Below are 14580 nucleotides of genomic sequence, written 5' to 3' on the forward strand. Positions count from 1 at the left end.
GAGCACAGCCAGAGACGTCATGGTGGTTTTAGAACCAAACAGGTTTACAGTATTTCACAAGCTGTGTGTCTGCTTGATGTGAATGTTTGTAGGGAGTGGTTCTCACACACTGAAAAAAGTATAGCACTGAATTTATTTGATTCAAAAGTGTATCATTTACACATAATTAAAATATATTACATCAAAACAATTATTGCCAAACGTAAGTGAAATGAAAGACAAAATTGTGTTGATGTAATGTACTGTATTTTATTCCTGTACAAATTATGTCCACAATTGAATCCAAAACACCACTATTGAAAAGCTTAGAATCATCCTTCAGAAGCTTTATTAATATAAAACCAGATACATGTTTCAAATGATTATTGCTGATATTCTACAGGTTTTCAACAATTTGTAGGAAGGAAAATATATATATATATATATATATATATATATATATATATAAAATGTAATTTAATTTAAATTCATTATTAATCAGCATTTTCTCCTAAGAAAATCAGCCTACTGGCTCATTGCACATCCCACTAGAAACCTAACTAACCTGCATAGCTATCAAGTCTCAGGGTTTAGTTAAGAAATGCTTGTTAGAGAATCAAGCTTTTTGCCTTCACTGTGGATTCATGGCAGTGAACGTAAATCTCACATGTTCTTATACTTTTGAAAAAATTTCACCACGCACTGCATCGCATCACATAATCAGTACTTGGCTCTTTAGAATGAGTCAGATCAGTTGGCTCCCAAATGTCTGTTTATTCAGCATCATTGGCAGGTTTTTCAAAATTTACTTTCAAAATTAGCCAAGTTAGCAATATTATCTTAGTCTGCTTTCTAGTTAACATGCATGAAAAAGAGCATTGTGTCATTATAATCTATTTCAATAATGTAAAACTTTCAAAACATTACAGTAAGAAATGGCTGCCCAACAAATAAGTTTACAGACCAATATAATCAGAACTGCTGGGACAAAGACATGCTTTCTGCATATTAGATAAAAGACAGAAACACCAATGAAAGGACATTGAGCTATTCTAATGTTATAAAGGTGTTTGAGTTCTTCTGCATTTCTTTCCACAGGCCAGACTTCCTCTAAAGTGGATGGCACCAGAAGCCATATTTGACAAGATCTACACCACACAGAGTGATGTGTGGTCCTTTGGTGTGCTAATGTGGGAGATTTTTTCACTGGGTAAATATCAGCGCTGTCCTTAGTGAGCCTTACTTTTACCATCACTGTCAACTTGACCATCACCCAGCTCAGTATGCACTCACTAATAACGCTGCTCCCACACATCAGGGTTCATGCACTTCTAGTAATGCTAACTTAATCTCCTCCTATATGGAGTTTTTACTACATGGTTTATAACAGAACATCTTGAGTTAATATTTTAGGCTGACTGGATTATGCGACGATCAAGCGAAACTTTCAATCTCAGAAGAGTTTGTTCTATGGTTCTCAGAACTAGGTTTTCTACACCATTATTTTCTTAGAAAAAAATCTTCTACACTGCGTCAGTCTGCTAGACTTTATTTGTTTATTTTAAGGCTTCATTGAACGTTACGCCAATGAAATAGCCCATACTGTATTTCATTTCCCCACCAGATTTGCACATTCAAACAGGAAGGCATTTCACCATTGCGTGTGTTCCTTCTTAAATGAAAAGAACAGCTTAGAGAGTCCTTGATGAAAGACATCCAGCAGAAAGCAAGCTGACCATCAGATGCCCTGAGCTAGCTCCCACATTTAGATCCATTGGGCAATCACTTGTAATTTATTCCTTTGTTATTATCTTGAGAAAACACTTTCTTTGCACATACATGAATTCCAGCAGAGAAAGCTAGCTATAGGTAATGAAAAGCATTTAAACAGATTGTTTCTTCCAAGCTGGAAATGCCAACCATGTTACCGAGTAGCGCTCAGTGTAAATGTTTACTGTGAATCCCCTGCAACCTTTAAGAGTACAATGCATCAAATGAGCATCTGTTTGTGTTCTTGCCTATGCAAAAGTGCTAAGCAAGCACATCTGTAGGCTACACCTTAACGGTCTGTGGCACATACTGAAAACTAAGCAAAGCTTCAAAGGATGAAATCATCATCTAGGTCTGTCTAGGAGTAATGACATCTGTTCTGCTTAGACTCAGTTGATCGCAACTAGATAAAGTAGACCAGGAAGAGTGCCTTAAAATCAGCTATAGGAAGGTCAAAAGTTTGCATTAGGCCCAAAGTACACTCTTATGTACATTATTAGATACACTAGATTTGGTTTTGGATTTCTTATACTTGTTTTTGTGGGCAGTACGATTCATACTGCACTCAGTTCCCAGTAGTGCAGAAGAATTAAACTTCTGTCAATATCCTTGTTTTTAATGAGTATTTACTCTGTGTTAGAGGGAATTAGATCATATTATAATCCAAGATTAACCTTTTTGGTATTCACTGTTATGATGTACATAGTTGAGTGCTATTGGGATATTATGTTAAGTTTTTCAAGCAAGAACAGAAAAATATTGTTTCATGAGTCATGACATTTCAAGTGGGCAACAAAGTCACAGTACTGCCTCTCACCGGTTACCAATTCATGCAGGCTTTGATTGAAGTTGTTTATCCTAGAAGACCACAAAATTATACATTTATGAATGAGTTTTGTCCATTTTGCTCATAAGTACACAAAAAAGTTCCACTATCACTGGCTGTGTCTGGTCCAGCTCTCCCCACTGATCTCTCTCTGCTCCAAACCCACTCCGTAATTTAGGAAGCTTCTCGTCAGGCCTCTTTGAAGTGGGCAGTGCTCTGTGTCTGGGAGATGTCTTGATAACACTCTCCATTCTCTTTCTTCTCCCCAGGTGCCTCCCCTTACCCTGGCGTACAAATTGATGAGGAATTCTGCTGCCGGTTGAAGGACGGCACCAGGATGTCAGCGCCTGAATATGCTTCATCTGAAATGTGAGATACAATCTAAACTGTTTTGTTTTTTTATTAAACAAATTTATACTCTGAATTTTTTTTAACATAAACTGGTGTCAAAAACAGATCTTCAGAGCAATGTTATAGAAAAAAACACTTGGTCCCCCAAAGAACTTTTCAACAGATGGTGCTTTGAAGAACATTTTTGTAAATGGCACGTCAATTCATAGATCTGGCTTGTAACTCACTCACTCACATTTCGCAGGCTGGAAAATCTCCTCATGGGATTTGAAGGACATAAAACAAGACTTTTAGAACTTTTAATTTCCAAGTGATGGACATAGTCTTTAAAAAAGTTGAAGATTCACTCACTTGCCAGTACAAAGTATGTGTGCACGATCTTTAATGTGCTTTAAAGTCCAAATGGTTCTTTGGGGATTACACCATTGCAATGCTCTTGAACAGTCTCTGAGAGGTTTATGTGAACTTGGATTGAGTACAAAGGAAGTTTCCCCTCTCCCATTCTCTTAGCCCCAGAACAAATGCTCAGGTCATTAGCAGAGACCTGTGCTTTCAAGCTAAGAAAGGCTCCTCATATCAATGCATTTGAAAAGAACATAAGCATCTGATTTCACTACAGGAAAACCAAAGACTCCAGAGGTAGATGGGAATAGGACAATTACCCGCTGAATGCAAGAGGTAGAGTGGAGCTTTTGATTGACAGGAAGTTTAGAAAGTGGTGGACGGTTGCCAGGGATTCATTTCTCGCTAACACCAATTTAGATGTAAGTGAGCTTTACAGTATCTGGCCCACCTGGGTAGCAGTGGGTGGCTGGACACAGTGGCAGAACCCTGGGGCATTAGAGTGGGCAAGATATTCCCACTATGTGTGCAAAGTAAGACCAATTCTGTATATTCCTGATGTAACAAGATATGAAAGGGGGAGTCATGGTATCCATTGTAAGTCTAGAAAGGAAGCGGATTTGGCGGTTTGAATTTGGTGGTGCCTTTCGGGGACAGCTGGGGGCACTTGTTCACCCCGACTGAATGGCCTCACTCATGGACTTCAGGCTACAGCTCAGTCAGGAGAGAGTATTTGCTGCCTGTTCCCAATCAGTGCCCTACTGCCATCCCCATGAGGACTGCACTCAATCTACTTTTCAGAAATACAAGCTCAGGCAAGCCGCTCGCTGTTCAGTTGTGATTTACTGTAACTGCATCAAATTCCACCATCTCATTTGCTTGGAAAGGCTAAACGCAGTGTTATACACACTATAACTTAGAAATGTTAAAAGGTCTTATATTTGCAACTGTTCTTGCCTTGTGGAGGCAAATAAACATTTAAAGAGGCCATGGGAGGAAGAAGATGATTGGAGATGACTGGCAAAATGTGGTCCAGACGTCATGCCTTAAAGGTGAGGCATCCGGTCGAGTGCTATGAACTGGTCGCTCTGTCACTAACTAAAGAGCAGAGCCTTTCATTCAGCTTCAGACAACTTGTTGATGGAGTTTGCAGATAAGGGTTAACCGCTTAAACCGCAAAGGCTTGTATCTAGGTCCACGCTTCAGTTCTCCAACTCAATTCAGAATTATTTGTATAGCCCCTTTTACAACAGATGCTATTACAAAGGAGCTTTACAGAAATTCAAGTCCAAGCCCCTAATGAGCAGGACTAGCTCTAAGATCTAAAAGAGCATGAGAGGAATTTAGACTTAAATGGAGAACCCAATCTGATTTGGTCGGCTCCAGTAAAATTAGGAAAAAATAAATTAGTATTATGACTGTTTTGATTAAGGAAGTAAGATTAAACATTAAAGAGTGGCAGATCTGTAAGATAAACCACTGTGTGAAATATGCAGCAGCAACATCAGTAATAACTACAGCACTTACATGCTAGTTTCATATGTATAACTGAACAATTTATAGTAGTTACTGATTTAAAAGTCTTAATATGCAGCATCACCCGTGTCTTCATTTGGAGAAGGTTTGGAATATAAATCTAGCCTTATCTGCCATTTCTCCAGAGCACTGAGATAGTAATCTCATGTGTAGGCCTTAGTCCCAGTAAACTGCCATGACCCTGACCCTGACCCTTTTATAAGCCTCCTCATTATGTGCATGATAACAGGCATAAGTGATCTTAGCCAGTAAATCAGCACTGTTGCTCTCCAAACTCATCAGGACTGTGACCTTCCAGAGTCATCCGTTCAGCCTTTCACTCTATCAAGAGTGCAGAGGCCAGTCCACCTGTGAAAGGTAAAAAACTGTAAGAAGAAAACAAAACAGACCTCCCACGGCTTGTTAGATTTAATGCAAATGAGGCATGACCACCAGATTACTGCAGCTTCAGCTGCAACATCTGAGGCTGAAGTCCATTAAAGGATTTCCAGTTTGTCTCCATTATAAACCACACAGGAAGCGAGACCACTGATTGTGAGGAGCTAGAATGTCCTATCGTCATGCTTATTTGAGGGGAACCACCAGTCGCCATTTCCCAAACTTCCTGCTAGTCAGGAATCTCTCTACCTGGAGTAGAGGATCATTCATTAAAAAAGCATTATATTATATTCACGTCCTCCAGCTAATCAGCTCTGCAGACCTAGAAGAGAATGCCTTCATTCATGTGTTCTGAATATAAACCCAGATGTAGATGGTCAAGCTAGAGTAAGGTAGAGGAAGTGTGCTTGTGAGACATTTGCTTATGCAGTCGATTTTCCCAAACAGAAGACTGGTCTGTTGCTAATCAAAAGCCAAAAAGGTTAATGGTAAGTAGGGTTGGACAACACAACATTATGTTATCACAGTTACAAAATAAGTTACATGATGATATACTTTTCTAAGAATATCATGAGTATCATCAGGAGCTCTAGAGCACTGATAATAAAAAAGACAGGAACACAACAACAGCAACATCGAGTGCTGGCCCGAATAATTTGAATACTCTAAATACTTTGTTCATTACATTGGTATTCTATTCTATATTTAGTATTCTGAAGCTTTTTTTTGTCAGCCTTTAAAAAGCCAATGATTATTACTATATCAAAAATGTTCATAATAAATCAATTACACATGGTTTAGTTTAGGCATCCACATCACTTCACCTCAGAGCTCAACAAACCTCATCATTTGTAGCCATTGATGCTAAAACAGCAAAGATGCCTGAGAAATCACATGTGGAAGCAGTCTAAATTATCAAATTATAAGAAAAATGGTCAGTGTAAATTTTATGATAAAAGGTACATAAGAAAAACAACAGCAAACTACCCAAATTAAATAACTCAATAAAATAAATAAAAGAAACTTTTATTTAAGCCTCTATCTGGCTCATTAAAGCTGTAGTTGAACAAGAGGCATACAGTCATGGCTTCTGTAGCAGCATACCACATACAAACTGGGCTCACACTACTAAGACACTGTTGCTGCATATGTTTTAAACTACATTAGCAAACATACTTAAAATTATGCTTAAATATGAAGCGTAAATACACTTGTGTAAGGGTGATTTTGGGAGCCTGTATCTGAGCATTCATTTAGAAATAACAATGAGTATTCAAAGCATGTAAATTGCTGTTTGGGACAGCCCTTCAAATAGATTAATACACTTTTTACCATTTTTTCCCCCCAAATGTTAAATTTGTCCCGGTGTATTTTATCTGTTCAATATTGTGCACAAACCATAGATATACGTAATATCATGTTACATACTATATTGTATATATTGTATATTGTGTATTGTGAAATTGTCATCAAGTATTGTGATGCTAAATTTCTGCCATACCGCCCGCCATACCGCCCGCCCGTATGAACAGGCTGTGTTGATATAAGGACCTCCTAGTGCAACACTACCCTTAAAACAGGATGCATCTAAATCATCTCCCGCTGTCATTTGCTGACATACTGGGGTTCCACTCCAACTGAAGCCCGTTTTTAGTGTTGCAGCACCTTTCCAAGCCCCAGTAAATGAAAACTCCAATAACCAGGCTGAGAAGTCCCTCATGGAGGGAGATGCTGACAGCTCGTCAAAAGCAAGGAAGGCATCTCTTGCCACTAATGCTTTTGCTTAAACTGGGAACCCAATTGCTTAAGGGACCCACCAAAATTATTAATGACAGGCTATAATTGGATAAAGGCAAATGAGCTGGTGGAAATGCAGAGGTCAGGTCAGATAGCTGGTGGTGTCAGGAGGGTGGTAACTCAAGAAGTGTTTAAGTGGCTGCTGAGGAGAGGAGATTTATCACAGAAGTGCACACAACACTGTGTGAGAGCATTTATGGTGTGCTTCTCTGTACTAACATGTTGAGAAACTGATGTATAGCTGTGTAAGGCCTGGTTAAATTCCACTTCTGTCTCACAGATAGCCCATATTATGTCGGAAATTGCTTAGATGCACAGAAAAATGTAAAATATATAAATATGATGCATGAATATAAAATATAATGTAATATATCAAAAATAAAATGAAATAAAATATAATGCATAATGTATGTAATGCAATATATAAAATATAATCTAATGAAATTGTTACATACACAATTTTGTCTTTTAGTTTATTTTGGCAGTAGTTGATATATTCTGTGCTGAAATTTTGTGCAATAAAGTAAATTTTTGTTCAGTGTGTTTCTAAGATTTCCTACATAGTGCATTCAGTTCTATTTATTAAAGGGGCCTAAAACGGGCATTAAATATATTATTTGTTATGTGATATTCTGTAGAGCAGAAATACCCACCATTCATTACGCAAATGCATCATCATCAGATAATAATAATACATAATAATAATACATGATACATTTTGGCCAGAGTTCCCCTTTAAATGTCAGTACTGAAAATGAATTCCAACTCTGCTTGCTGTGTATGTGCTCTCTGTAGATATCAGACCATGCTGGACTGCTGGGACGGTGAGCCACTGCAGAGGCCCACTTTCACAGAGCTAGTGGAGAGACTAGGAGACCTGCTTCAGGCCAGTGTACAACAGGTGAGTGAGCTACACCTGAGTGACCATTCATTCATTTATCCATTCATTCGTAGGAGTTCAGTTTGATGGCTTGATATCTAAAAGGTCAGATCTATAACCAATATCATGACTGTTTATTAGGGAGAGGAAAGCCAGTCCTAGCCAGAATGTCTTCACAAGAAAAAAAAAAAAAAATAACAATGAGATTAGTCACTGATCCGGTGAATGAGTCACTGTTCGCAGTACACTCTCAGGAAGTGGCAGCTTTGATTGGACCTAGGTGCACTGAGGACATGATGAGGAGCTTTGCCCAAGAGAGTGCTTAAGAGTAACTGAGAGGGGAAATTGCAATCAACAAGCTCATTCGTTTCCCATTGGCAAAAGAAAGTAGAGAAAACGTTCTCCAGTACAAGACAAATAAAAGTATTTAACATGTCTGTATTTATGCTGAGGATGTTAAATCATTGCAGCTTTCTTGCCCTAGCATGGCCAAAGATTACACTCAAGAAATCTAGCTTCAAAGTAGGAATGGTTGTTAAAAATGTTTCTATTCTAATGCCAGTACCTTGACTGTGACCAAAATGATTCTTTCCTCCCTCAGTAGTACTGTGATAAACAGGGGTGAGCTATTCATTTTACTAAATAACAGTAAAACGATAGCAATAAATTAATTCGGTATAGATAAGCAGCAGGCAGTGAACATGAGGTCTTTGTTTTTAACTGTGCTGCTGTTTTAACTGTGTGCTGACCACCATTATGTTAGTTAACATTCCTTTGTATGTTGCTTAGTAACAAGAGACTTGCAGTGCAATGTTATGCATTTAGCTGATATACGGTATTCACTAAAAATTCTGAGGGCATTTTGGAAGATTGTAGTGCCCTCAAAATCACTATGGATTTCCATTTAATGATTAAAGTGGTGAGTCTGACTTTACAGTGAAAATTCCATGCAACTTTAGTTGCTTGAAACCTACATGAAACTAAATTGCACTTGAGTTGCATAATGTAAAGTGTCCTGCAACTCATTTGAAACTCAGCCACAACAGTTGCAAGTGTCTTAACTTTGTGGAACAAGTTTAATGAAACAGTTAATTAAAACGCAGATAACGCATCACCCAATCACATGGAACAACGTCATTTCAAATAGTTCATTTTAACAGATCAGTGGACAGTAAAATAAAACAGAAGATCAATGAAAAGAAGATCTTCCTGATTGACTTTATGTAAGGTTGTAATTTTTCATTTTGTCAGTTACCTGAGCCATGACAACAAACAATGTGAGTTTCTTAAAGCTAGTATTTCTGTAACCAGCTGGTTTAACTAGCTGGCTAACAATAACAGCTGTTTAAATGGCTGCTTGTTCCCACATTTATGTGTCCTTAGCCTGCTGTTATTGTGATCTACGTAGTTTATTTGATTATTCATTTTCTCAATAGATTATTCATTTTCTCCAACTTTGACACTCCCTAGTTTTACCCACAGCTGAGATTACTTTGGGATTTAAATGATAAAAATTATTACAGAAAGGGAGACCGAGATGCAGTCCTCTATGAACTTGTTATGCTTGTTGCTATGTTGTTTGGCTCACAAATGCTGATAAGAAAAACTATTTAGATACTGAAATTTGATATTGAATGATTTGTACATTGTAGTATTTAAGTAATTCCATTGATGCCAGTGTATTTAATATCAATTCCCAGCCCTACCTCAAAGCTCAGAGAAAATGGCTAGCTGTTGGGCTATTATCTTAAACCCCAAAAACCTCAGTTTGCTATCACAAGAAAATTGAAGCAGCCTCTTCTGATAAAGACTGATCTCAGTTAAAACCTGATGAAAGAGATGTGAGTTTTGGCACATCATTAGTCAGAGCCACTTCAAAGAAAAGAGTATAAAATTAACAAAGCCTGTCAAGTGTTGATAAGGGAAGTGGGGTGCATTTGTCTCATGTTAAAGTATAAACTAATGAAGGGGCAAATCAAACTGTAATTGTCCATGTTGGAAAACATCCAGGATCTTTCAGTCCATCTCAATCAAAATTAGGGCGGCCAAGACTGTGTATATAGGATCAGGAGGAATCAGCACCTCACTACTTAAATATACTCCCACACTAGGAAAAAGGTTTATTTAGTGTGATATTTTCCTTTGTCTCAACTAGTTCCTCTGTCTTGTGCATACGGGATGTCTCCGCAGGTCATACCCAGAGGATCTGATTTCCCCCAACTCTTAATTACCTCATACTACTATAGCATGTGCATGATGATGTCATTGTTATTAAGGGGGCCTATGTGAACAGTTTCACTTTGTGTTTCTATCAGGAGGGAAAGCATTACATTCCTATCAACACAGCCCTGCTGACCAAAGTGGATCCATCAAACCCAGACCCCATAGAGGAGACCTCCACAGGACCAGTCTCTCTCAGAAACTCAGGCAGCTCATGGTAAGCACGCCATTCTAGACAGTTATGCGTGATCAGAGGTTGGTAGAGTAGCTTAGTACTTAAGAAAAAGTATTAACACTTGGGTAAAATAATTAATCAAGGTAAAGTAAAAGTACCTTCCCAAAAACTGGTCACACTCACAGCACCCACCAGATCATGAGTACAAACACTACTCCAACTATATGCACATTGCACTTTAATCTTATTCCAAACTACCTCCATATTAATGATATAATAATAACTTGTACTAGACCTCGCAGCACTGAGGGTTTCTGTGAGTTCCTTGGGATATGGCTGAGGACAAAGAGAGCACTGATTGGCTCCTGATAAGACATGTATACCATTAGACCCATGTTGAGAGCGCTTGTTACTCTGTGGGCCCCTTAAGGAATTTCCTTCCCAGCTACAAACGCTGCCTCAGGATTTATGTCCGCTTAAGAAAATATTTGTTCAACTCTTGTATTTTCACAGGTCTGCTGAGTGTATTTATTGAGAATAGTGTTGAAATGCAGCAATGACAGTTATCCCTAAAGCTAAATTAAGGGGCTATCTGATAACTCTGACGTTAAGGGAAAAAAATGTAACATAATGGCCTTGCCTCTTTTTTATAGACTTTTAACTAAGACCATAAAACCATGACACCAAATTAGTGTAGTTCTCACTGTTTTTCCACTGTTATTTTATTTATAGCTTAAAAATTGTTCTTGTGTTGTATCTCATTTTGTACATGTGAAATGTGTGTGATTTGGTCGCGGGCACGAGCCGAAGGCGAAAGCTTTTCAGTCGGCAGCTGTGATAGAAGAACACCTAAACAACCTGGAATTAGCCAGAAATGACCCGAATACCATTTGTCAAACAAAATGGGCTGTAAAATGCTTTACAGACTGGCTGGAACAAAACAACATTAATATTGATCTAGCAAAAATTGACCAAACTGAGCTAAACTTGATATTGTGTCAGTTTTATGGCTCAGTCCGATTTGGTCGGACTCTGAAGATGAGACTACATGTTTGGTGAATGGTATTGGGTTCATTTCTAGCTTATTCCAGGTTGTTTAGGTGTTCTTCTGTCACAGCTGCTGACTGAAAAGCTTGCTCAGTGGTAATGACAGTTTCGGAATTTAGTGTTGTCTCATCTTCAGAGTCTGACCAAATCGGCTGTAGGTCAAATGTGATCTTAAAAGTATCCATTTTCTGTTTGTGCGCAAAGTAAGAAGTAAAACCGCTCAGATGGCTTGAGCATCTCCTACAGCTGTCAAAGTCGTTGCTTAGCAATGGCGTCTCGGCGGAGTGATACAGTGTGAAAAAGCCATGCTGTTATGGCGAAATAACAGCACGGTTTGAATGCTGCTCAACCAAGCAGCTGGTGTGGCCGGAACTAACTGTTGTATAATTTGAAATATCTTTGTCACACTAGTTACATCATTCTCATTATTACATCATTGTTTAAGAGTTTAGAACGTAGTTTACACATTCAGTTATTCCTTTATGGCATATCAGGAGTAGATCTTGTGTTAAGAATGGTGTCCTTTGTCACTATAAGTGCAGCAAGGAGAATTCATGGTGTGCAGTACAAAAGGTCACTGTGCCCAATCACAGTTCAAAGGAAACAGTGGGTGAAGTAATATTGCACCTTTATTTAGGATTTTTGATCCAGCAGATGTAATGGAATTTAATTGTGTGAGCGTTACTGTGTCAGCACTAATCTGATGCTGAACATTTGATTTCCTCAGGAACATCAAGATCCGTCCAGACAGCGTAAAGACTTTCGATGAGGTGACCTTGGATAATGGAACAAATGAGATGCATGAGGTGAGGAGCTTGTTCTCACACTCTGCACGTACACACTACCCCACACTACAACCCTCATAAACACAAGTGGATCCTACAGTTTTACTGAATTATATTATACTCACATCGCAGGAAAAAAGCACTGTTTGTCCCTTTTTCTGAGTTATTTTACAATACTGCACATTGACTGTGCACTACAAGCCAACAGTAAGCAATCATTAATTTTGAAAGATTTTTCAAATGTTTACAGTGTTAACTGAAGTTTAAATTAACCAAAGTAAATATTCTGTTGGTTTATAATGGAATCTTACTGTATTGTATTACATGGACAAAGCCCTAACAGTTTTTGTTGGTAACAGTTGACCCTACGTTGACCTGTTTTGTAAATATTTACAAATGTCTAATTTAACACACCTGATACAGTTGATCAAGTGTTCAGAAACATCTGAAAATAAGAATCAGGTGGATTGGATTAGGTTTGTAATACAACTCTGATTGGTCACCCCTGGCGTACTGATTAAACTTTGCAAGAAATGGCACAATTACTGTCTGCTCACAAAAACTGAATGTCTTTGGCACTCTTCTTAAAATTACATAACTGTGGACAAAAACAGAGTCATGTTATAACAAAGGCTTTTTAATTTAAGAAGACTACTAAGAAGGTTCATTTTTGTGTAAGCTTTGGAACCCCATTCCTCAGAGGAGGGCTGGCCAAAGTGTAACTAGTAAAATTCTTGTTTTCCTTTTAAAATTATTTCTTAAGTATTGTAGTAACTAAATGTAGTGTAATGTTGTAAAATAAAGTTTAAAACCTACCTACCATCTTTATATATATTGTTTTGTCTTCAGTCCACCACAAACATTGTCCTTTGACCCCCTAGCCCACAAGAAAAATGTGGGCCCTCCTGCCACAGAGCACCTTTATTATAAATGTTTATACTCCTACTACTGTCCATCTTTCATTTGTTTAACACTGTTATGTCTTTAAGAAGTAAAAAGTTCATGTTTGTTTATAAATAGTCAGGGCTGTTTCCAAACTTTTGGCTTGTGGTGTAGCTTTTCCTTACAGATCATCTTCTTACGCATTTTGTTTTCTCATATGTTCATTTACAGGGAGGTCAGACAGACAGTGGCATGGGTTTCTCCTCAGATGATCTGAAGACACTGAAGCATTTGAAGTCCCTGACTCGACCCTTAAGCATCATAGCCCTGGCGTAAGTGCAGAGTCTGTAGTCCTGCTAAGCTGTGTCACTTACTGCAGCTACAGCTACAGAAAGAGGCGTGGCCACTGGCCCATCCCTGGCAACCCCCCCACTGGGCTGGAATGCAGATGCCAGAATTGTCATACAGTTTTTTTGCCACCCACCCCCACTCTACCCTGACTCCAGTGACTGCCTCACTCTTTTAAGAGGTGGCTGGGCGAGAGAGTCTCAGAGACAATGGCACAGTGGAGGGATATTGCCCAAGGTGACGAACCCAACAGCTACACAACAAAAGCAGGCCTGGAAGTGTGGCTCGTTAAAGCCGGCTACAAGGCCTGCTGACTAACGTCTTTGTCTATGCCGCCTAGAAGGCATTGGCTTCTCACTTACTCAACTGAAAACAGGCATGCATGCCAGAATACTTCGATTCAAGAACACTAGGACATTAGCTGCTCAAATCTACTGCCAGAACCCTGTCAGCGTTTGCTGCAGTCTGGCAAGTTTCACTCGTTACTCTACAGACGGCACTTGGAAGGTCATAGAAAAGGCCTGGAGTGCGACCTACACAAATCACTCTGTAGTGAGAGCAACTGATGAATGGTATCAGATCCACATAGCCTTTTGGGTATTTGCCCCACTCTAGCCTGCACTTAAAACAAGTGATGCACTGAATTTACTAGATATTCACATGTGTACACTATTTCCACAAGAATGAAATATATTACATAAAAACAACTGCTGCCAAAAGCAAGCAAACTAAAAGACAAGCTTATGTTGATGTAATATATTTTATTCATGGAAATCATGTATACATTCAATGCATTACTTCTTTCTGAATGTCTTCTTTACATTTTCTGAACTTTAGATAGCACTGTGCTGACAATGCCCCAGTTTAAATTATTCATGGTTGCTCATAGGTATGGGATGACTAGAGCCTGAGAGGCTCCAGTAACTGCACCAGTTGTCATGCACAGTAACACATGAAAAACTGTGCTTGGCATTATAGAGTAGAGTACAGGCCAAACGTAATTTTTAAAGTTTTGGAAATATTTTTACACTTAACCCACCACATTTTGATTTAGTTGATTATTTTTTGAATTTTGAATGTTTTTGTGAATTTTGTTGTATTTTTAATTTAATATTTTAAACTGTAGTATGAATGTATATACTGTAAATGCTGTAAACGGGAAAGCTTGCACAAAACCCTGTAGCTTAAACTGGGCCTAAATTTGCTCTAAAACACAAAGCAGGGGTGTCAATAGGGGGTAGACAAGTTGTTTGACTTTGGCATG

The 14580-nt window shown here is 38.5% G+C and overlaps 1 protein-coding gene across 1 annotated transcript in view; it reads left to right on the plus strand.

Moving 5' to 3' along the window:
* kdrl (kinase insert domain receptor like) overlaps positions 1-14580 on the plus strand; it is a 59206-nt gene that overhangs the window by 41308 nt on the left and 3318 nt on the right. Inside the window, exons 24-29 of the mRNA XM_036569068.1 lie at positions 1078-1189; positions 2845-2944; positions 7775-7880; positions 10175-10296; positions 12029-12107; positions 13200-13300. Of these exons, the coding sequence (XP_036424961.1) occupies positions 1078-1189; positions 2845-2944; positions 7775-7880; positions 10175-10296; positions 12029-12107; positions 13200-13300 (620 nt within the window). The remainder of the gene's footprint in view (positions 1-1077; positions 1190-2844; positions 2945-7774; positions 7881-10174; positions 10297-12028; positions 12108-13199; positions 13301-14580) is intronic.

The sequence above is a fragment of the Colossoma macropomum genome, unplaced genomic scaffold (assembly GCF_904425465.1).
Source record: "Colossoma macropomum unplaced genomic scaffold, Colossoma_macropomum, whole genome shotgun sequence".
In the NCBI taxonomy this organism is placed as follows: domain Eukaryota; kingdom Metazoa; phylum Chordata; class Actinopteri; order Characiformes; family Serrasalmidae; genus Colossoma; species Colossoma macropomum.